The sequence below is a fragment of the Thamnophis elegans genome, chromosome 8 (assembly GCF_009769535.1).
Source record: "Thamnophis elegans isolate rThaEle1 chromosome 8, rThaEle1.pri, whole genome shotgun sequence".
Taxonomy (NCBI): domain Eukaryota; kingdom Metazoa; phylum Chordata; class Lepidosauria; order Squamata; family Colubridae; genus Thamnophis; species Thamnophis elegans.
The window spans coordinates 38,369,622-38,394,397 of NC_045548.1; the positions used below are offsets into that span (position 1 = coordinate 38,369,622).

General features: G+C 38.9%; 1 protein-coding gene across 1 annotated transcript; it reads right to left on the reverse strand.

The window, feature by feature from the left end:
• Positions 1-263: 263 nt before the first annotated feature.
• On the reverse strand, positions 264-23,359 carry ALKAL1 (ALK and LTK ligand 1). The gene is made up of 5 exons (XM_032223498.1): positions 22,874-23,359; positions 7,386-7,439; positions 5,951-6,031; positions 2,684-2,760; positions 264-721 (listed from the first exon to the last, which is right to left on the reverse strand). The coding sequence occupies exons 1-4, from the start codon at positions 23,244-23,246 to the stop codon at positions 2,696-2,698; spliced, it is 573 nt and encodes a 190-aa protein (XP_032079389.1). The 5' UTR covers positions 23,247-23,359; the 3' UTR covers positions 264-721; positions 2,684-2,695.
• Positions 23,360-24,776: the final 1,417 nt, after the last annotated feature.

Below are 24,776 nucleotides of genomic sequence, written 5' to 3' on the forward strand. Positions count from 1 at the left end.
TGAAATTCATCAATAAGAACATAAACTGTTAATACCTTTAATTTTGCTTTTATTCCATCAAAGCTGCATTGCAGTCTTCCAGTCTTTTATATTTACATTATTTATAACATTTTTATTAAGTGCCAGTACAAATGTAACTGATGATAATCCAGAACAGCCTTATAAAGCATTTGTGTGCATTTTGTTCAGATGTGCAAAATATACATACACACATGCACACATATATTGCACGCAAAGAAACATACATACACTTAATTCAAAGCTTCATAATATAAAACATTTCTATTGAAAGTAAACCATTCCTTTTTCAGTTACAGAGACCTCTGAATTTCAAGTTAGTGCAAATAATGAAATTAAGAGCCTGAGCAATAAAATACAATGAAACAAGATAACACAAACATCAACTAATTCCCTGCATATATTTAAAACAATTAAGTAGCATATTAGTAGTCATTATATACAATATATTTAAATAAATTGGCTGATTTAAGATATAGGCAGCAAATTTACACATTCAAATAAAATATATTCCTTTCACAGAGGTTTGGAATATCAAACATATATGAAAATAAAATGTATCTAGTACCAAACATTTATAAATCAAAAAGCACAGGATATCTTCTCTATTGTCTTGGGGCAGATTTCAAGGCACTTTCTCGGCAAATCAGAGTTCAGTGTTAGCAGGAATGTCTGAAAGATCAGTCATCACAGAGGTATCCACCTAATTTAATAATAAATCAATAATGATAGTCAATAAAAACAAAAATGTGTTATAGAATTATTCCTGTATTATAAAATGAATCTTTCAGACTATGGCTACATTACACACTACTCAATATTCAGCAGGTAGGAGAAACATCACAGACCAAATATATGTGTAAAGGTAGCACAGAACCAAAATATTAACAACTTTGTGCAGAGCAATCTCTCCTGAATGGGCTTTTTTAACATCCTTTTTCCAACCTACATGTAAATTAGGTGATGAGTCCTTTGCTACAATGTCACTTTTTAAATAAGAAGATTACATATTAGTGCAATATGTAAATACATATCTCAAAATTATAAAATATTTGTTGCTGCAACATCAGAAAATATAATATATCAGTAGTTTCCTCCAGTAAGTTCTCACAGCTCTGAAATGGTGTAGAAGAAAACTCATGCCATGCAGTGAGAGCTTATCAAATATTTTAGTCATTTAAATTGGTTTATTATAGCCTCAGTTCTGGATTTCTTAGATAGTTTCTCATACAAATTCCAATTAATGCCAATTCTGCTTAGATAGCCAAGATAGCAAAGTTTAGCTAAATATGTAGCAACATTTAGCAGGACTTCTGCAAAGTTAGGCCCTTACAATGCAGATCGAAATTAATTTGCCTAATAACTCCTCTAATCCATCTCACACTATAGTTATGTTAGCATTATTGTGTTTTAGTAGATTGCAGGACAGTTTCCAATCATAACAAGGGTGCTGCAATTAAAAAAACCCTGCTATGATGAATAAATAGACTCTGGTTCACCCCCCCTCCTTTAAAAAAAACCATGTCCCACCTGTGTGGACAATTTCCACCCACTTTCCCCTTTAGTAAAGTTGATACAGAAGATGGTTGCTTGGCAGCTTCAGAGGATCATGGAGGAAACAGATTATCTAAACCCCTTCCAATCAAGTTTCAGGCCTGGTTGTGAGACAGAAACAGCATTGGTCACATTTATGAATAATCTCTGGCGAGAGCAGGATAGGCCTAGTGCATTCATCTTTGCTCTCCTTGACCTCTCATCGGCTTACAATACCATTGACCATGGTATTCTTTTGAGCTGGCTACAGCGATAGGTCCAGCCCATAGTGTCTTCTTTGAAGTGTGCTCCGGGGCTTAGTGCTCTCTCCATTCCTTTTTAATATTTACATGAAGCCACTGGGTGATATAATTTGCCATCATGGGATGAGGTACCACCAAATACAACGATACTCAGGTGACACATGTAATGCTGTCGCTGCCCTTTCTATTCCAGGTGACTCATGTAATGCTGTCGCTGCCCTTTCTCAGTGTCTGAAAGGTGTAGGGATCTGGATGGGGGAAAAGACTATGACTGAATCCTGGTAAAACCAAGTGTTTTGGGGTGCAAGGAACTTCTGGCTCCGGGACTTTAACTGGACTCATGACTCACGTACGATGACCATGCAGTATTAACAATGAATCTTTAGAAGCTTATAATCCCTGAACACTGGTATGTTAGTAGGAATCTATGAGAATCAAATTCAAAAGCACATAAGTAATTATTATTTTCACTGTGATTAAACCATGAAGGAAGCATCACCATCTCCTTTTCCTTTGTTATCAGCCTGTTGTATTCTATGCATTTTTTTAAAAAAGATTCATGATATAGAACAGGGGTGTGAAACTTGTGGCCTGCTGGCTAGATACCACACACATGCCTATTTTAGTGAAGGGGGACAAAGTCACGATACATCATGTGACGACACCATGATGACTCGTGGTGTTAAGTTTACTTCCATATAGGCTTTTATGATGCACACAAAAATGAATTGTGACTACTACAAGAAAGGATATATGGAAACCAATAATATTCAATATAAACAATTTGCTGTGACTATTGATTTCTGATAAAAATAGCTAAGATCATCCAAATAATTATTTGTCTATTTAAAGTTTAAATAAATGCTTACCTAATTGTCTTCCTATGACTGTGTGCACAGTGGACTCATTGCCAACCTTGTCAGCAATCTTGCACATCTTTTATAATCTATGAATATGACAGAACCAAATTGTTAGTTTCAATTAGCATCATGTAGCTCAATACTGAAGAGAACATTTGTATAATATCAGAGTAGAAAAGTTTTTTTTCCTAAAAATGCTCATAAATGTGTTCACAAATGGAAAGCACACTTCCGAATTCTGATTTCTGGATTGATCAAAGTTTGGCAGAAATAAGATCTGCAGAGAAGTCTGGATTATTTTATAGGGTATTTAGGGCAATGCCGGTGCTCTGCTCTCCCTCACTTCAGAAACAATGCAGTGTGTCACAGTTTCTCCTCAGCTGCTGTGATATCACTGCATAGCATAACTCATTGTCCTGCTCACTTTCAATCTTTTCAGAAACTTCCTTTCACTTCTCTCCCTCCTATGAAGATATCCGGTCTTAGTTATTTCTTACTATCTCCTCCTACCCCCCAAAAAAAATTCTACGCAGAATAGAAATATTTCTGTCTACATTTATTCTTCATTCAGCATTCCTTCAAAGTGTACATATACTGTTCTGGTAAAGAACCATCCAAAATGTCTGTTCTAGACAAAGAATTGTTGATATGAGCAATTTAGCACACACCTATTAAAGTAAGTACAAAGTTACAATAATTTAAATTATCTCTTTTTTTTTCAATTAAAAAGGGTTCATGACTTCCGACTGCAATACTTTACATAAGAAGATAATTGAGGATGCCACATTTTTTTCAAAAAAAGCTAGTGATCAAATGATTGGCTTTTATTAAGTATCAGTTGACAGTGAGTGCAAATCTCTATATAGTTTCACCAAAGTGATTCTCATTAAAATAAATAGGAACAACAGTCCAATAAGAAAAACATTCTAAGGCTACAGCATTATACCCAGATTGATTACATGCTATCTAATATGACCACATATTATCAGTTCAAATCTACATTTTTCACAAGTTTTCATTCTGTTATTTTTCTTTTATATATATTTTAGCCATATATAAAAGCATTGAAAAACAGCAGGGGTCAAGAGCCTGGAAAAATCTGTTCAAGTGCCAGTTCCAAGAACCCCTCAAAAAGTCAGTACTGAAGAAAGTTAGTACTGTAAAATATTTCTTTAATATTGAATAATTATATTATATTCAATAATCCATCTACTAAATTGAAATCAGATATATGTAGAATACTAATAGTCTTCAATATGCCTCCCATTCAGATAAAAAAATGCTTCTATGCATTATTTGATCTGTTGGTTTTTTTTGCTTTTTAAAAATATCCTACCTTACTGTAAACAAGACCCATTACTAGAAAATTCTGTAGCAGACTTCCTGTACTGCAAAAAATTCCCCACAATACATTTTATTCAATCTTTTATTCTAGGTTAAAAAAACTATGGTTTACATGTTTATAAGGATAAAATACTTCCTCTCCAGATCTGTTTAGGGTAGAGACAAATGTCTACCACAAAATTCTTGAATGTAATTTTAATATAATTAATTATTCAATAAATATGATTGGTTTGCTAAGTACAGGGAGATAGAATATCCCCTATACATTAATGAAAATACATTGCACATTTTATTTTCATCAACCAATTTTTTGTGATAAGAAAAGAAGACTAAAAATATGAAAAGTTACAAATGGAAATTGAATGTCCCATACAATTCCATTGTTCACGTGGAAACAATTATGCAATAAAGACCCCAACTGGATAAACTGTTAAAGAGAAGGAAGAAAATAGATTCTCAAAAGTGAATAATCAAATCCAATCAATAATCAATAAAATTGACTTTTATGATTAGACATAAGATAGCTATTCAGTGAATAATTCCATCCATCATCACTAAATCAATAAATTTAATAACCTGCTTTAGCCATTATCATAGATTTGAGTTATTTGGCAAGATAATAGCAAATGTATAGACATAATTTTCTCAAAGGAGGTTAGTGAAATACAGTGACGTGCGGTGAGGTTTATGGCCAGTGAGACAAGAGGGCAAAAGCCGCCCTATGTCTGCCAGCGCCGGGGATTCGGCGGGGCTTTTGGAAAGCTGCACCAAAGCCCTGGCGTGGCTTTCTGAAAGCCCCGCCGAAGACCTGCCATCGCGTCCACCATACAGGCGAGACACGTCCCACTCTATGGCGGACGCGGTGCCTGGACTTTAAAGCCTATGTATGCCACCGCTGGGGCTTCGGCGGGGCTTTCGGAAAGCCCTGCCGAAGCCCTGCCGCCACGTCCGCCATATAGGTGGGATGCATCCTGCTCTATGGCGGACACGGCATCGGGACTTTAAAGCCCTGCTGCCACGTCCGCCATACAGGCGAGACTCATCCCGCTCTATTGCGGACACAGCGCCAGGACTTTAAAGCGTATGTCTGCCAGCGCCAGGGCTTTGGCGCAGCTTTCAGAAAGCCGTGCCAAAGCCCCGGTGCAGTTTTCTGAAAGCCCTGCTGAAGCCGTGCCGCTGCATCTGCCATACAGGCGGGATGCGTCCCACTCAATGGCAGACGCGGTGCTGGGACTTGTTCCACCTGTATGGCAAATGCGGCGGCAGGGCTTCGGCAGGGCTTTGGTGTGGCTTTCTGAAAGCCCCGCCGAAGCCACGGTGCTGGCAGACATACGCTTTAAAGTCCTGTAGCCACGTCTGCCATAGAGCGGGACACATCCCGCTCTATGGCAGAGGTGGCAGCAGGGCTTTAAAAAATAAAAAATAAAGTGCCAGCCTGTGCGCTAGCAGAGGCAGGTAAAACACACACACACACAAATTACTTACAATAATACAAATTACAATTACTTACAAATTACAATAATTTTGAATTCCTCCCCCCTCCCTCTGACCCACATACCTTTTCCAGCTGTTTCATAGAGGATTTCAACTCTCCCCTTGTCTGCCTTTTAACCCTTGCCTAACTCTGCTCAAGTGATCATAAAGATAGATTAAATGAGGCACATGGTTCTCTCGCCTCCTCCTGCAGAGGGCACTTTTTAAAGAGCTTTTTTAAACAGTTAAGCACTAAGCAGAGTCATCCACTGTGACTCTGGCAGCAACTACCTCAGCCTTTTTCCTTTTAATTTTTTTTTCTTTTCATGAAGACAGTGGTGAGGCCTTGCCTCCCCTGCCTCCCCTGACTGCACGTCCCTGGTGAAATAGCCCTGTAATAAGAGCATCAATTTAGTGACCTAATTGTGAAACATGAATTTAATTTTAGTTGCAACTTACAAGCTGGTGTTGAACAGTCCCGTGTATTATGATATAGACGATGGAAATGCTTACTACATTCAGCTGAAAATGTAACAGGACCTGTTTGGTAACACATAATAATTAATGAAACACAAAATTTTGGTATTTTTTTAACATTACTCAAATGAGAAAAAAATCATTTTTAATTACCTATATTTGATTCATTTTTAATCTGCTAAAATTTGCATTCTCAATTTAAAATACAATACTAAATAAACTTCTGACTTGGTTACATAACATTTATCATTTTTATAAAACTTATAAAATTAAAATGACAAGAGCTGCAAGCATCCAGAAACATAATTTCTGGAATTCTTTCCAACCCCTTTAGTACCTACTATCAGAGGTGGTATTCAGCAGGTTCTGACCAGTTCCGGAGATTTGGTAGTGGAAATTTTGAGTAGTTTGGAGAACCAATAAATACCACCTCTGACTGGCCATGGCCCCATCTATTCTCTGCCTCTCGAGAGAGAATGGGGATTCTACAGTATGCTTCCCCTGGGGTGATGTGGGAATGGAAATTTTACAGTATCCTTCCCCTGCCATGCCCACCAAGCCACACCCACCAAACCATACCTACAGAACCAGTAGTAATTGTTTATAAAAATAATAAAAGTGGGATAATATATAAATAAGTATAAGATTATAGCTCAGCTCCTTCAGTCCCCATCCTTGAAATGAGTTGAATCTTTTTGTAATCCGGAATTTGTGCAAATACACAGAACAATTTCAGGTTCCAGGAGGTTATGCTGCTATAGTTATGCAATTTTTTTCAAAGGCATATATTAAAATTGTATTTTATTTATTTATTTATTCAATTTATGTAGCCACACATCTCAAACCAATGACTGAGCAGCAAATAACCATAAGTTAACATAAAAAAGGGAAAAAATAAGAGTACTGTTTAGATACATGGAAGTAATCATGTTAACAAAAAAGTATGAATTTAAATGAGTTTGGATTGTAATTCAATTAAATTTTATGTTTTATTTTAGCCCCTTATGTTTTTAATCCCTGGCATGCTATATATCTCTTGTCTATGAATTAGATATTTAATATTTATTTTATTGGTTTTACCATTTTTATTGTTTTGAAATCTGTTTTTATTTTTAATCATAATATTTTCTGAACTGTAAGCCACTCAGAGTAATTAACTGTGATGGGCAGCCATAGAAGATGAATAGATGGATAGATGGATGGATGGATGATGCCATGGTTAACTGCATGCTGTTAGCATAGTGATGAAGTATGCATTCAAATGAAGGTAAGCAGTCACTTTCTCCTGATTGTTTTTAGCCATATCATGGTCCTAATTTTGTATTTCTTTGAATAGCTTTGTCATCTGAACATTGCTGGAAACACTCAATCAACATTTGGATAGAGGTTGTCTAAATATATTTTCTATAGCTTTTACCTGTAAAGTGTTTGATGAATTTGTCTTTTAAACTGGAATCTCTTGGAAATACCTCTGTGAAACAATAGAGATATCATAAGACAATAATAACAACAGATGACAATAATAAAATACAATAATATATGCTTTATAATATGCATATCTATAACACTTATTAAGAAACTGTTTTATTTTCCATTTTATATCAACAATTGTAAAGCTAAAAATATTCAAAATAAAATTAACATACCCATTTGTAGGCACTCAGTTATCAATCTAAATGCAGGAATAGCAAGTATAAGAGTTCTCTATAAAAGGAACATTGCATATAGATAAAAGATGTTCCTTTATGTCCAGAAGAAATACTGATTCCTTGCATAAAACTATGTGTGTGCATGAAGAGACAATGTAGGAAAGTGAAGATGGAGATGAGCCTCACTAACAATTGCTGTGAATAATCAGTCAGGTCGGGCACAACTTATTCTGCATAGGAACCAGGGCAAAGTAAGGATAGGATTTTTAAAAATAAACTTCAAAGCAAACTTTGACAGCTTCTGACATGTGGTGTTATAAGTACTATTTCTTTAACTATGTGTTTTTATTTATTCAATACATGCTGTATTTAAATTTGGAAAATATCCCTATATGTTCATTTGTTTGCTGAATAATTCTAAAACTCTATTTATGTTTATCTAATATCAAAGCATAGTATTATTTATAGAACAACATAGGACTATGCACAGAGAGGAAGAAAGCATCACATAAGAAGGGAAAGGAGGGAAAAGAAAAAATTAATAGGAATTGTTATTATTGGTATATACAAGTATCAGAAAAAAGGTTGTCTGATCCTACCAATGTTGGCTGGGGTACAGATCATTTTTTGTCTGCATATATTTGGTCACTCTTCAAGGGGCTTTTTGTAATGAATGGGACCTTGAGGCAACATGTAAGCATGCGTTCAGGTTTAATCAATAGATGATGTGGTAGAGGAAAAGGAAATTCTGAAAGGCATAAAAATTGATCTGAATGGAATTAAGATATCCTGCAAACCTCAGTCTGGCTGAATGTCATATCTAAATTAATTTCCATGAAAAACTTTGAGAATTATATAGCTAAGGTGACCAGATTTTCAGATTGGCAAAGAGGGACACCTTTGACCCGGGGGGGGAGGGAGCTGGCCGTGGCGGTTACTACCAGCCCGCAGCCTCGCTAGGGACGTCTGGTCACCTTAATACCTTAATTATACACATCCTCTCTCTCTCTATCCATCCATCCGTCTGTCTGTCTATCTGCCTGCCTATCTGTCTATCTAGTTATGGTATCCCTCTCCCTCTTTCCCCCTCTCTTTCTCCATCCATCTATCTGCCTGCCTACCTATCTCTCTCTCTTTCTCTCTATCCATCCGTCTATCTGCCTGCCTATCTGTCTATCTAGTTATGGTCTCTCTCTCTCTCTCTCCCTCTCCCTCCCTCATCTCATTATCATCTATCTCAGTGTTTCTCCACCTTGAAGACTTGAAAGTATGTGGACTTCAACTCCCAGAATTCTGGGAGTTGATGTCCACACACTATCAAGTCTCCAAGGTGGAGAAACACTGATCTATCTAATTAATATAATTATTTCTCCCTCTCTTTTTCACTCTCTCTCCAGCACACACATGCAAATGCATAGGGCAGCCCACCTCACACACAGGTAACTCTGGGCGGCTTACAATATTATGATGCACGTCTCCCCATAGGAGAGGAGATGGGGAAGCCGGGGGCCCGGAGATCACCCGGGGGATGCCGAGGATGCCCCAACTCAGCCCCTGTTCCCGCTCCAATCATGTGCCGCTACTTCCTCCGAGCGCAGCGCTTTAATCACTCCTCGGAGCGTTCGCAACTTCGCTCCTTCCAATTTCTCAGCCCGAGAGGCTCGCCGGGCTCCGCTTACCCCGGGCCCCCAATGGTCCAGCGGGCTGAAGAACACGAGAGGGGTGCGGTTGGGAGGGAAAAGCGCTTGGCGCGAAGGACTTTCTTCCAACCAGCGGAACCCCCAATCGCCAGGGACATCGGACTCCAAATCCCATCGCATGAATCCCCACTTGCCAAGATCGTAGGACTCCAAGTCCCATCCCCCACCTGTCCCCGCCAGCGCAGCCCCTGGTGCAATCGGCAGCCATCCCTGCTGCAATCCGCGCCGCCTGCCACATCAGCCGGAATCTAATTCAAGAGATCTTAATCTTGACAGCGTTGTTGGGGGTCTGCGGGTGAAGAAATTACTTTAATCAGTGGGGTAAAGTTCTTTCTTTCGCTCGCCCGAGCTCTGATATGGGGGAAAGAAAGGACTTTTCTTTCGCCCGCATCAGAGCTGGGTGGGGGATAAAGGACTTTATCCCACTGATTAAAGTAATTTCTTCACCCGCAGACCCCAACAATGCTGTCAAGATTAAGATCTCTTGAATTAGATTCCGGCTGATGCGGCGGGCGGTGCGGATTGCAGCAGGGACGGCCGCCGATCACAGCCCGATTGCGCCAGGGGCTGCATTGGTGGGGATGGGCGGAGGGGATGGGACTTGGAGTCCTACAATCTTGGCGAGTGGGGATTCCTGCGATGGGATTTGGAGTCCGATGCCCCTGGCGATTGGGGGTTCCGCTGGTTGGAGGAAAGTCCTTCTTCGCGCCAAGCGCTTTTCCCTCCCAACCGCACCTGGGAGACACAGGGAAAGGCGCCCGCTTGCCAGCCCACCCCCCCCTTGGGCTCCGGGGGCAGCACCTTCCCAGCGCCGCTGCTGCCACGCTGGTTCCTTCGTGCCCTGCAGAGTTTCTCGCACATAGGACAGGCGCGACCTGGGAGACACAGGGAAACTCTGTAGGGCGCGAAGGAACCAGTGTGGCAGCGGCGGCGTTGGGAAGGTGCTGTCCCCAGAGCCCAAGGGTGGGCGGGCTGGCGAGCGGGCGCCTTTCTCGCACACAGGGAGCCGAATCCTTTTGAGAGGGGATGGGCGCGACCTGGGAGACACAGGGAAACTCTGCAAAGGGGGAGAAGGAGAGGAGGGCCGTCTCCTTCCCCCAGCCGCCCTACTGTGGAGGGACAAAGGCTAGTGGAGGAGGCGGGGCGGGCGGGAAAGCCTTCCCTTGCTAAAGGCCGCCGCCGCCCACCCAAAGCGACAAAGCCTCCCGATTCCCACCGGTACCGTTACTTACCAGTTAAGCAGCAAGCAAATGGCGAAGACGAAATGAAATGGAGACTCGCGTGGCGTGCTAAGCATGCTTAAAAATTTCCATCCCAGCCAGCTCACTGATTGGCTAGAGTCCAGGCCAATCAGTGAGCGGCAGGCTGGGCTGGCTTAGATTTTTAGTGTAGAACGGGCGAGCGAGCTAGCAGCTGATGGGCGAGCTGCGAGGGTTTTTTTGAGAACGGCCCGGGACGCGGGAAAAATTATAAAAAGGCATGCCTATCCCGCCAAATGCAGGATGTCTGGTCACCCTATATATGGCTGTTTTTATTGGATCAAATAACTCTGCTTAGAAGATTCAAATACATCATATATCACAAGTAATCATCCTCATGATTACTAGTTTACCTTGACTTCACTAATTTTTTTACAGTTCTCCTGGCAACTACTTGAGAAATATCTAATGATATGTAAATTATTCTACCCATCTGTATCTCTAATGCTTGTGAACTATCTGTCACATGACTTCTTGAACCCTCAAATGTTGCATTTGAATGTTGCTGCTGGAAAAAGAATCATAGATCAAAGACTCATTTTCTCTCTAGTTTCCCAATTAGGAACAAACAAAGTAGTTACTAAGGGGAAGAAATAAGGTCTCTCACACAGCAATGGTGCATGTCTTTATGTGGAATAAAATAAATCTAATTCCAGATTCATAGTTGTGTTCATTTAATTATTTGGGAAGCAGCATACAGTATTTAATGGAAGAAGATTGGTGAGCAACAACTGAATACATATTATCTTCCATATGCTGTATATGCTGTATGTTTATTTCAAAATAGATTAAAGCCATAACCATGAAAAAACATCTTTTGTAAAAAAAAAATCAGGCATTGAATTAATTAAATAAATTCTAATTTCAACATAAAAACATGGCAATTTTACACTGGTTATATAACCTAATTTTTCTTATACAGTTAGTTTCATTATTAGTCCTAGGAAAGTTGCTTCTTATTTGTGATTCTTCTCAGCCGTCTGGCTTATTGAAAAAAGGACACATTTGGATAGAACTGAACGATATTTGTTCCATTAAGAAGTGCAAAGAATTTGCAACAGAAACATGTTGTGACCCAGTACATTACCCTTTTTTTTGTACATTTGAAAGAAATGAAAACTATAGTATGAAAGCTACAGTTAATTTTAACTTTTCTTGTATCCTTCATCATGCTTTAAGGCAATATTCACTAGTTAAACTGGAAAAAAGCTGTTCTTCTGCAATATTTTATTTTTGCCATCACAATGGAAAAAAGAAATTACAAGGTTATCAGTTGAGAAGGGGTATGCACATTCAGCAGCTTACTTTAATTCTTATAGAATAATCTTCTTTCCTTTAAATTCTTATAAGAAAAATGTGCATATTTCCTTATACATGTGCACAGTCATTTCACTTCAATAACTTTCTCAGCAGAAGTACTGCTTGTACTGCATGTGTATGCAAAAACAACTGGATATAGCTTTCAAAACAATATACCAATTTTTGCACGAAACACAACTGTTTTAATATTTCAAAATGATGCTTTATTCAAATTTGTACTTCCTTCAAATGCTTTGGACAGCCATGTCAGTCAGTTTAATGATTTTTTCAGTCCAAAATCAGTCGATTGTGATAAGTCCAATATCATAACTTTGATCAAAAGACAAATATTCCATCCTTCATATAGACTTCCGCATTGTGGCTGCTTCAACAGAAAGCTAGGAACTACCTTAGATTGATGACTTCAAGTCTCAGAATTTCCTGAACAGCAAAAGGACAGCTAAGATTGCTCAGAATTCGGGTCCATGCATCTGCGTGGCTTCTAGTTTGGCTCTCCATATATATTATCATTAGCAGTAAAATGTAGACATAAACAAGAGAAAAATCTTTTCTTCTTTAATATAAATAGATAAGATAAGTCACAGTACTTAGGACCTTGATGATTTAAGAACCTCCAGGCTGGAAGAAGTTGCTCTATAAAATTCAGAAGACTTGAAGAGGGAATTTAAACCTTCACTGCTATTATATGAATAAAAATAAGCTCTTCTGAAATTTATTTGATTATGAAAAAATAACCTTTGGATTTATACCTATGCAAATAGTGATTTCAGAAAAGGCTAAACTTTTCTCACCACTTCTTACACTTTCAATTATCAAAAAAGCAGTTGTAACTTATATAATTTTCAAAATAAATATGAAGAAAATAGCATCACTTCTAGTTTGGGTCTCCGTATGTATTGTTGTTGATAGTAAAATGTAGACAGCGAAACAGAAAAAATCATACATTCACATACATATGAGGATTATCACAAAATGTATAAATTATATATACTTCTTTAAGGCAGAATAAAAATATAATAAACCTACAATGATATCTTTAACACCCTCAAAATAACATTGTTTATCCCAGGTACTAAGGACGGACGTAATAGGTGGATAAAAATGTCAGATCCAGGCTTAACATTTGGCTGACTGTGTAACCCACAGGTGTCAAACCCACAACGTCATGTTGTCATCACATGATGTATTGTGACTTTTCCCCCCTTTGCTAAACCGGGGGTGGAGATGGCCAGCATGTGACACATCCAGCCCACGGGCCACAAGCTTGACACCCCTGGCGTAACCAATCATCATATTAATGGCCTGTCAATTTTCCAGAGTGCACCACAATCATAAATGCAGATAGCATTGGCATGTTTCGCAATGCATGCACATGTGTAATTGCTAGTTTCTACAAACCAGCAGAACATGCTATTAATTGTATCTTTCTGAATGTTTACTGTATAGATATAAATTTCTATGCACAAAATCCAACAAGCAAACCAATTCACCTACAATTTTGAAATGCACTTTGGAACTCAACATTAACAGAACAAAACAGAATAGGTAGAAGTAGTTGCATACATCAGCACATAAACACCTAAGCTCACAAAGCAATGGAACCAAGTGAAAGGAAGACTTAATTGGAGGACGAGTCCCATGAACATCCAGGCCCTGCTCTATGAAGGGCTTTAGAAATGACAACCAGCACCTTAGTGAAACTGGTAACCAACTGGTAATCAGATGTAATCTCTGAGTGGTCTGGCAGCCAAATGCAGGATGTAATGTAGTAGTCAAAATAGGAAGTGACTAAGCGATGACTAACCACAAGATCTATTAGTCCCGAAAAGGGCATTATTGGCCAGAAGTTAATCTGGACAAAAGCCATCCTTGTCCTAATCACCATCAAGTCTCACGAGTTTAGAAGATCCCTAAATTGTGAGCAATTTTTTTGTCACAGCAAGTGAACCATCAAAAATTAAAGATGGAAAGAGACATGGATATTTACAAGATCAATGTCAACTTTCAATGAGATGAGCTAATTCTACTTTTTATAAGTCTACATTAAGAGAATTTGGTATGTCCTCTCTTATGGTATGGTTTCCTAAGCAGTATGTTTTCCCCACCCCCAAGGTCATTCCCATATGAACGAATGATTGAGATAAAATTCTCATACAAGCACTGTTCATTTGAATCTTCTTCATCTATATAACTATAATCTGCATAATTATATCCTCAGAAATTTATAATGTCTTTGGTCGTGACCCGTCAAAACCGCGGTCCACAAAAGCGCGATCAACGAAAGCGCGCATTTGACGTCATCACAGCGCGACGAAAAAAAAAAAATTGAAATAAAAATTAAATTAAAGCAAGCCGATTCACATAAAGGTAAGGGTTAGGGTTAGGGTTAGGGTTAGGTTAAGGGTTAGGGTTAGGTTTAGAGCGTTAGGGTTACGTTTAGCATTAGGTTAAGGGTTAGCGTTAGGTTTAGCATTACGTTAACGGTTAGGTTTAGGGTTAGATTTAGGGTTAGGTTAAGGGTTAGGTTTAGGGTTAGGTTTAGGGTTAGGTTTGGGGGGGGTTAGGGTAAGGTTTTCGCTTTATTTTTACATTTTTCCATCACAGCGCAATGTTTTCGTCGCGCTGTGATGACGTCAAATGCGCGCTTTCATCAACCGCGATTTTGTTCTCCGCAGTTTTGTGGTGGAACCGTCTTTGGTATGTACTACCATTCTATTCTTCTTGCTTCTACTGTTCTCTATACAATTTTTTTCATATACTCTTTTCCTCCTCCACCTCCACAGTCTTCTTTCCACACTGTTCTTATTTTTCTGCACAAACTACTCTTTTCTCTTTATTTTCTCTACCTTGTCTGCACTTACAACTGTTCATTTAATTTCCTCCTAGTGCAGGTATCAACCCATATTTTTGTTCAGCTTGCCTGACTACTATTCTTCTGCCTAGACAGAACTTTGGTAATGGTTCAGAATCAGTTTCAAAATTGATAGTAACCTCAGGCACAGTTTCTGTCAGTCTGTTCATGAAAAAGAAATCATCATCTTTTCCTTCTTCTTTTTACAACTAACCCACTCAAAAAATCCAGTTAGGATTCTTGGAGTTGCTGAAATAATACTGCTAAAGTGTTCTGAATAGTCAGTATGTTTTGTTTCAAGCTCAAAATAAAATTCTTGGTTTAAGGCATCATGCTAGAAACTGGAAGATCATGAGTTCTAGTCCTGCCAGATATGTGACTTTAAGCCAGCCAAAGACCTAGAAAGGAGGCAATGACAAATGAAAAAACTTTCCAAGAAAATTGCAGACACTTGTCCAGGAAATCTCCAAGTACTTTACATGACTGAATAAGGAAAAATATGTGCGTCAAAAGAGAGGGAAAATATTCAAGAAAAGTGACAAGTGTGTCATAACAGTGCATAAATATGCCCACTTTTCCTGTCCCCCCCCCACTCATATTCCTGCAGAAGCCCACAGTCTGGTCCATATCCTATTTGATTGCTGAGATATGGCACCAAGAATTCCCACTTCTTTTTTTATTCACTGTTATAAACAAAGAAGGAAAAAAAAATATAAAGGTCAGAGTACAGAAAGAATTTTTGAAGAAAAACCACATCAAGTATGTTGCAATGGAACTATGAACAAAAACATTAGCAGCCTCTGCATGCTATCTCTTGCAAGGTCTGCTGGACAGAGTATTGGAACATTTCATATCAACTAAATTGAACTTAAAATGAAGGAAGAAAAAATGGTACAATAAGTGGTGGAATTCACTCTGTCAATCTTCGTTTATTTTTCTGGAGCTGGTAACAATGTAGTGCTTTGAAGTATCAGACTTGGAATTCTTGTACAACTTCTTTTCAATTAAGGAGGATTTAGTCAGTAGCAGCTGCTACTGATTTTGTGCAAGATGTATAATAATAAAAATCATAAAAATACATTTAATGACAATATATGGTCTACTTTGTAATGAATATCATAAACAAAGCAGCAGGAAGGAAAATTATATAAGGTATTACTTTATAATAGTATAACACTATTGAAAGTTCACTTAAAAGGTTGTATGGAGTTGTGTAATGCTTTATATGGGTTCTGTGAAATTTAACTATTAACAGAATTAAGAATAATGTATTTGTAATTATTTGATTATGGGACAATCAGCTACCAATTCAAATACTCTAGGCCAGGGTTGTCAAGCTCCCGGCCATCGGCCGGATGTGTTACCTGCAGTGGTGGGTTGCTCCCGGTTCGGCCCGGTTGAGCCGAACCTGTGGTATCAGTGGTGGGAGGCTCCGCCCACCTGCCTGGACGCTTCTGTGCATGCGCAGAAATGTTGCGTGCGCGAGTGTGCAGGAGCGCACCTGAACCAGTAGTAAAAATATTTGCAACCCACCACTGGTTATGTGCTGGCCATGTCCATGTCCGGTTTAGCAAAGGGGGGGGGGAGTCCTGATATGTCACATGATGCTCCTGTGATGACATGAGTTTGACACCCCTGCTCTATGTGAATGTTGGCATAAACTAGGTTTAGTTTATTTACTTGCATTTCTTTGGTTTACTCTTTTTCTGTGCTTTGAGTAATCTACATAGCTCAAAAGGAAATAATTGCTTGTTAAGTATTTATGAGAAAGGGGGAAAAATATGTCCCAAATCCTCAAACTCATCCAATACAGTAAACAGTATGACTAAAAAATGATTGGCTGTTCTTGAGTCCAATGAACTATTTCAGCTGTGTATCTAATGACTGGAATTTCTCAGATGTTAATTATCTTGATGGTATTTCCACCACTGAGTTTGGATTTTAAGATCATCTTCACTCTTGTGATATATTCACCAACCTTCCTTTCGACTTCAATACTGTCAGCTTGAAGGAATCCCAGATATTTGTAGTGATCATCTTCATCTGACTCTTAATCTTATTTCGATAGAACATCTTGCCTTCTTCAGTTTTCACAATTTTTCTCCAATTGATGTTAAGTGTGGCACATTTGTCCAGTCCAAATGCCAGTGCAGTATTTTGGCTATATACTGTATGCAGACAGTTTTGATTATGCATGTAAAAGAGGTGTGTGAGCCTGGCAGATATTTTTGATATTTAACAGCCATGTCCTGACTTGTTCAGTGTTGTTGACTGAGGAATCGGTGCAATGACAAATAATAATAGCGACAGTAAGTTTCCTTAAACATTTCCTCTTTTGATATTATCCTCTCCCAGTCTGTAACCATGGAACAGCAGCTATGACTTCCATTCTGCCATCAATCTTTGCACAAAGTTTCTGACGTTGATTCCTGATATTTCTAGGCACTTGATTATCAAATTATGTCCCAGAGAGTCATATGCCTTCTTGTAATAAATCCAAGCTACATTCAGGTTGGTTTTCCTTTTCTTGCAATTTTCCAAAACATCTTGTCAATTAAGAGCTGATCTTTTTTTAAAATTTTCTGCTATTCGGGCAGTTTCCTTTCTGCTCAGGTGGACAGACTTTGTTTTCAACTAGATGCTATTGAATTGCATCAGTTATCACACCAGTTAACAATTTGAAAGTTGTTGGTAAGCAGATAATTGGACTGTAATTGCCTGATGCTGCCTCTTTTGTTGGTTATTTTATTATTAGGTAGGTTTTATCGGATGTTCACTATTTTTCAAGTTTCATTTTCTATATTGTTAAATTGCTTGGCAATGAGTGAGCATAGAATAGTCACATGTTGCAACTAAAATCCATGCAGTTCATCTTTACCTGGCATTGACCAATTCTTGATCTTCCTTGCCCTTTTATCTTCTAATTCTCCTATTATTACATTTTTTTTCATTTCAGCTTCTTTTTTATTCTTCAATACCTCCTTTATCAAAGTTGTATTTTTGGAGGTTTTCCCATAACTGTGCTTTGTCTTTACTCCAGCATTCCCTTCCTTATCTGAAAACCATTAAGAGAAGTCTTTATTGCTCTTTCTTTGCAGGATTGATTACGGCCCGTCCATTGATGGATTGGTAGAAACATTTTTAATTAGAGTGAATTGGAGATTTTACCTCTAGTGTGCAATTCAAGCTTCATATGTGCTGATCTTCTTGGTTATAGCTATTATTTTTCAGTGTTTCCTTCTTTTCCTTTTTTCTAGGTGATATTTTTTGATCAGGTGTTCTTTGGTCCTTTTATTCTTCAGCTTCTTTTCTTTCATCTTGTTTGAATCTGAACTTAGCATGCTGATCTTATTATCCAATCTGATCTTCTATTCTGCTGGTGCACAGTTTGGCTTTTTCAGTGTTGATTTTTGCATCCAAGGTATTCAGTTAAACTGCTGTCATGCTGTACATTAGTTGGTTTGTTTCTTATAGTGAGCTGGTGCTTATATTTGATATTACAGGATTGGCATCTGTTAATACTTATACTAGCTGTTTCTTTGGAACAGGCAATAGGCTCCATGCAGGCAACCTTAATTTATTGATTTGTGTGCTCTTCTCAGTTATTCTTTGTTTCAATTTTTTTTTAGTTGGAGGGCTTTGTTCTTTCTGAGGAGAAGGCAGAGGAGAGGCTGTATAGTTTGGGAATGAAAACAAGTCAATAAATATACTGACCACTTTTGCTGATTTGCAAGTTTTTGCACTCTGCATGCCTCCAAAACCATCTGCACGCCTCATTTTTTGCAAAAAAAAAAAAAAAAAAAAAGAGGGTGCAAGGCTTTGGGAAGCTTTAGAGTGCTCCTGGGGGCTGGGAGGCCAAAAATGAGCAAAAAAGGGTTCTCCCCACACCTCAGGGGCCCTTTGCAAGCCTCCCAAACCCTCTGCAAGTCTATTTTTGCAAAGTAGGGTTTCGGTAGGCCAAAAATGCTGTATTCAGTGAATAAAATTTTCACCCTCTTTTTTGAGGAAAAGGGTGTGTCTTATACTCTGAAAAATATGGTAATTTAAGTTTCTTTCTTATATTTCCTTCAATTTCTGTACTATGAAATTTCTTGCCTTCCCTCCCTATTATCTCTCTGAATTCTTTTATGCATTCTGGTGATGCATTGTTAATTATCTGATCATTGTACGGTGTTGCTGTTTTTTTTTAAGGAGGGGAGCTATTCCTACCCTTAAATTAACCAGATTAATTAGGTCTCAAACCCTGGAAACAAGCACTGCCCTTTATAATATATAACTCAGGTATCGATTACCAAAAATATATTTTTTTAAAATAGAATATTGGCAAACTCATGAGTGATCTATTTTTTAAAAAAAATGTTTTTGGTAATTGATACCTGAGATATATATTATAACGGGCAGTGTCTGTTTACTGATAACTAAGAATCAAATGTTCAGTCATCTCAATTTTCAGACAAAATCACAAATCATCTCCCAAGCAGCCCTTATTTCCCTATATATTAGGTAAATGTTTTATTATCATTTATTTGAAAATATATTCCCTGTCTTCAAAGATATCAGTGGTTGATTTTATTTTATTGAGGTTATAATTAACCAACATTTTAGAGATGATTATAAAATGAAATCTCTTAATGTTTCAGTCATTTATGTATTTTAAAAATCAAGAGAATTTCAAATAAAAACAGTTTCTATTTATATAGACTAGATTTTGTTTTTGTTTTTAAAAAGAATGTTTGCCCACTTTATATTAATGTATACCACCCTTAATAGTACTTAACATCAACTCAATGAAGAATGCTGTGACAAATGCTATTACAGTTTTTTGTTTTTGAAGAAGCCTCAACATATAAACTACAGCTGTAGACATAAAGATCTCTTTCACGCAAATTTGCTTGTGGTCAGCAAAATTTTCTTTTGAAGAAAATATCAAATATGCAGTATCATGAAACAGGGCTACTTAGATCCTGCCTGTGCTGAGTCTGAATTCTTAGTTTAGTTATTAATACTTCAAGATAAACTTAATTATGTCCTTCAAACACACACACACACACACTTCTGCAGGAGCTCAATGATTCATAATGGACCATCCTTCATATTACCTTCACAAAAGCTAAATGAGGAAAGTTGTGCTGAAAAGGAGTGATTGCCCCAAAGCTAGCCAGTGAATTTCTACAGCTAAAAGTCTTCCCAGGATCATCCAGTCTGGTTTTCAGTACTTATTAGCCTCAACTGCTTTAAAATTCTTATAATTCAAACATCATTGTACTACAAAAAAACTTTGTATCACAAACATATCATTTTTGGTGTTACTGCTGTTGCTTTGCAATGAAATTCATATAAATTTTTATAATACTTAATGCAATATTATACAAATAGATTTAATACATAATTAATAATAGTAGAATTAGAAGCTATTATTGTTGTTGTTCTTCTTGCATAGTAATTTCTATGATCCAATGCACAATCATTCACCAAGACTTTAAGTAACTGCTTGGAACCTCTGTAAACTTCCAACCATCTTGTCTTCTACCAAACTTCTTTCCCCATTGCCTTCTATTTTTTCAATCAGAGAATTGTCCATTTGTCTTATTTCTGCATTATGTTTCCAAAATATGTAACTTTTAGCTTCATTGTTAGAGTTTCCAGTAAGTTTTCTGGCTTTATTTCATCTTCTTGCTGTCCAAGGTACTCAACAATTTTCTATAGTGCCGCTAAAGAAAATAATTATAATTAATCATAGTCCCTGGATGCAATTCAGATATAAGTAAGTGCCATGGAGACTAGTGGACCTGAGCAAATATTTTTCACTAGGAAATAATTCCGAAGAATTAGCAATGCAGTACTTATATGTATTTTACTGAGACCTCCATTCCATTGCATACTCCTAAATCCATGAAAGCTAAAAGACTTAAGAAATCTTCTCCACAATTTATGAATAAAGTGTCTTTTGTTCTTAAGGGTAACCTAAAAACATTATCAGGAAGCAAATAATCTTATTTCAGTTTCACTATAGAAAGAAACAAAATATTTTAAGGTTATACTTGAATTGTGTCCTGAAGAAAGTCACTATCTGGATCCCTTTTATGCAGGTTAATATGCTGAGGCAAGAACTGAAAATGCCACCAGTTGCTGAGATTGATCAATTTTGCACAAACTAGATGGGGTACCTTTTATAGTCCTATTGTGTCTTTTATTGGCATTCAATATCATTAGCCATGATATCCTTTTACCCATCTGTCATGAACAGAGTATAGGTATGGTTTTAAGAGTAATATGTCAACCATGTAGATAAATCTCATTCTCCAGATCTTGTTGTTGTAAAATCCTTTTAGTACAGGAATCCATCCAGATTCATTAGTTTCTGAGGCTGGATCATTGTAATAGTTTCCCACCAACCTGTTTGCTTCTCTAATTCCCAGGCAGATTTGCCTTATTAATATTGACCTGTCCATAATGTTACACACAAATAACAACAGCAATAGCACTTAGACTTATATACTGCTTCATAGCGCCTTACAGCCCACTCTAAGCAGTTTACAGAGTCAGCATATTGCCTCCAACAATCTGGGTCCTGATTTTATGAACCTCGGAAGGATGGAGGGCTGAGTCAACCTTAAATAATCCTTGCATCAGCTAGGAAGAAATAGAGAAACCTAGGAAGCATGCGAATTGCTAACTATTTCTTTATAATTAAGACCTGAAAATTCTGCCTCACTTAAGAAACACAATCAACCTGCTGTGAAGTGAAGTAAGCACTAGGGATGGCAGAAAAGAAAGAGGGACTGATTGAAACCATTAAACATATTAAGGGTGTAAATAATGTTCTAGAAGGCAGTATTTTCAATATTAAGCAAAAATCAAGGAAACATGAACATAACCTCAAACTGACAAGAGGGAATTTCAGAAGTAAGGTTGGAAAGTATTACTTCACACAAAGAGTAGTGGAATCCTGGAACCATCTTCCAGTGGAGGTAGTGGGTCAATCAACAGTAACTGAATTTAAAACATGCTTGAATAAACATATGTCCATTGTGCAACAAAAATTTAAAATAAAATAAATACAAATAAAATATTAAAATAACAAACAAACAAAAACAAACTGAAAGAGCAGTGTTGGTGGGTCACTGTCTTTTTCTGCCATCACTTTCCTATGTTTCTAACTATACAACAGCAATAGCTCCCTGCTATTTTTTTTTGTTCCATCAGATTTTTAATTATCTGCCACATCTGAGGAATCTGCCAGAATTTTACTAATTCTTTTACTTTGCATATTGTTAAGAATATTGTTGGAAGCTTGACTAAAGTCCTTTGGAGACATACAGCGATCAAAGACTAAATAATCTTTTTTAGATTAAGGGCATTTGGGAGATCGTATAAATTGCCATTCTTGATGTCAGATGCAACAAAAGTTAGACTGCACAGAACAGTCAGAAAAGTCAGCTTCATTTCCAGGGCATCATACTGAACATGTGGCAGATGTATAGAAACAAGAGATCAGTGCCTTAAAGTATCAAATTAATTTATTATTTATAAAACTATTAAAGTTCTGCTTTAATAGTTTTACATCCTTTTACATCCAAGGTACTCCTGTTCAGCAGTAAAAAAGTACCTAAGAAAGAAGAACTCCTTTCCAATCAAAATGTATCCTGCACGTCTGAAAATGCTTCCAACTGTCACCAAAATGCCTAAAGTTTTTTTTTAAGTTTCTTCAAGCCTAACTAAATAATTCAACAGAATATCCTTTCAATGATATAATGGGGTAAGATTTAAGACCAGATCAATCCCAAAGCCATCTAAAACCCATGTGCCGGTTATCTGAGGCTTTTCAAGTCTTTATACTCCCCCCCCCCCCATCAATTCTGACCAACAGGATCAGTGAGCATCACTGATAAGCCTTGCAGTTTGACATGAGACCCGCAGCTCCGCACCCCGAAACCCAATCTCTGGGCATTAAAACAAAGCGGGATATTTTAGTAGCGCAAACTCGAAAAACAGTTTGGTACAAGGAGCTGGGGACGTCTCGCTCTTCGCACCAGCCCCACAGAGATCAGACTCCGAGTGGCCCACAAGAGAAAGGACCAAAGGAAGAGGAAAAGAGGGACGCTACGGAGTTTCGAGTTTCTTACCTGAATGCCTGGAAGCGGCTAAGAACCTGGGCGCTCGCTCCCTGGAGGTCGAGGAAGAGCTAACTTTGGCTTCGCGGTCCAGAGCTGCCGAGGAATAATGGGCGCCGCTGTTGGCGAAGCGGCGAGCGATGACCCGTTCCTTCCTGAAGGGATCAGAGGCTACCTGGAAGCTGCTGCTGTCCACCAGACCTTTGAGCAGCAAGTCGAGCAGCGTTTTCCGATCCCCTGCGGGCCCTTGGAGACTTTTGGCTTTGCTTTGGAAGGCGGCATCTCTACCGCTTTCCAAGCGGGACGTCCGAGCTGAAGTGAGGACTAGACAGAAGACCAGGGCAGACAACACGTGGCGACAGCGACATTTCGTAGCCCCGGGCATCTCTCGGTCGCCTGGGAGGAGAAAAGAAGCAATAACCCTCCGGTTAGCTTCCCTCCCTACCCATCCGGAGAGCTTTCCTCATGGTGCGAGGGGACGGGCGGGGAAGGGGGGAGTCAGGGCGCGCCGGGCGGGGGCGATCTGAAGAGGTCACCCACGGCCACGGGGCAGCACGAGATCGGTTGTAGCAGCGCCTCCTGCTTTGCCTGCTCCCAGTGGGGCAAAGACACGTGACTCTGCTGGGGCGCGCGCACAAGTGATCGGTGAGAGCGCTGTCACTCCCGCGGCTACAAGTGTTCGCTTCGCCCGGCCCCGGCCGAAGAAATAGTCCCTTCGGGTGGGGGGAGGGAGGAGGGAGGGAAGAGGGCTCGCGAATCGCCAGTCGGGCTGCTGCTTTCTTAGAGTCTGTTTCCTGGGAGCGGCCGCGCAGGCGATTGGGAAGGGAGGCACTTCTTTGACTGAGCGGTCCCGCCAGGACGACCCCGCCCACCGGACCGCCGCGGCAGCTTTGCTTTTCAATCTCGGGCGGCTATATAGATTCTATCCTAGATTGTGAGGAAAGAAGACTTAGCCAGGCGTACTCAAATCTGAGGGATGTGACGGGGAAGGGGTGTATGTGTGAACGACTGCCTGGTATTTTCCAAAGAGTCCCTGTAACTTTTAGGCGCTCGAAAGATTTCTTTCCCCGCGGAGCTCGGCTAGGGAGACGGAGAACGATCGACAGTTCTTCCTCACGAGACCGAAAGGCTGGTCTAGGAGGATCTGACCTACAGATTTCCTCAGGAACACGCAGTTGGTTAGATAATACAGTGCAGCTGAAATAATTGGAGGGATTAAAGATGTTGTTTCTCTTATGTAGGATTCTCTTCCGCACTGACAAACTTCCACTTCAGATACATACACTTCTAGGACCTGAAAACCATTTGCTTTCCCTTCTGTTTTTCAGATCAATTAATGAAATAACAACACTAAAAGTGTTTCCCCTGATAATTTCACAGCCCCTACGGATACCTATCCCGGTGCAACGTCTCACGATTTGTTCTTGTTCAATGCTGTGGCAACTCCTGCTTGGTATCGCACATAAAAACATTTCTGTGGGCTGAAGTTCACCGATTCAGACTTTAATAGCCTTAAGTAAGTTAATAGCCTTCAGTTCCAGACAAAGGGGAGCTGAAGATCCATTCAGTTAATTCAGAATCTCTTCCAATGAGTTTTCTCTACTTTTAAAGTACAAAGGAAGACGGGGAAATCTTTTCCTTCAGTCCCAGTATTGGAAATGGCGGACAGGTGTTGCATTCTCTGGGAACAGACGGAGTTCTCCCGGGAAAGCAGCATCTCCAAAATGAAGATGAAATAAATTCCCACCCACCCGTTGAACCCCGTTAAAGGCTTGCCTAGCATTAGCAAAACATTTCTAACCCTTCTCTTATATAGGGCATGAAAAGACAAGACAAAGTGTTACCTGCCCACGTTGCCTCTTGATGCAGGAATCTTCTTCCCCCACCAAAGATTTGTCAGCCTCCTTGGGAGCTG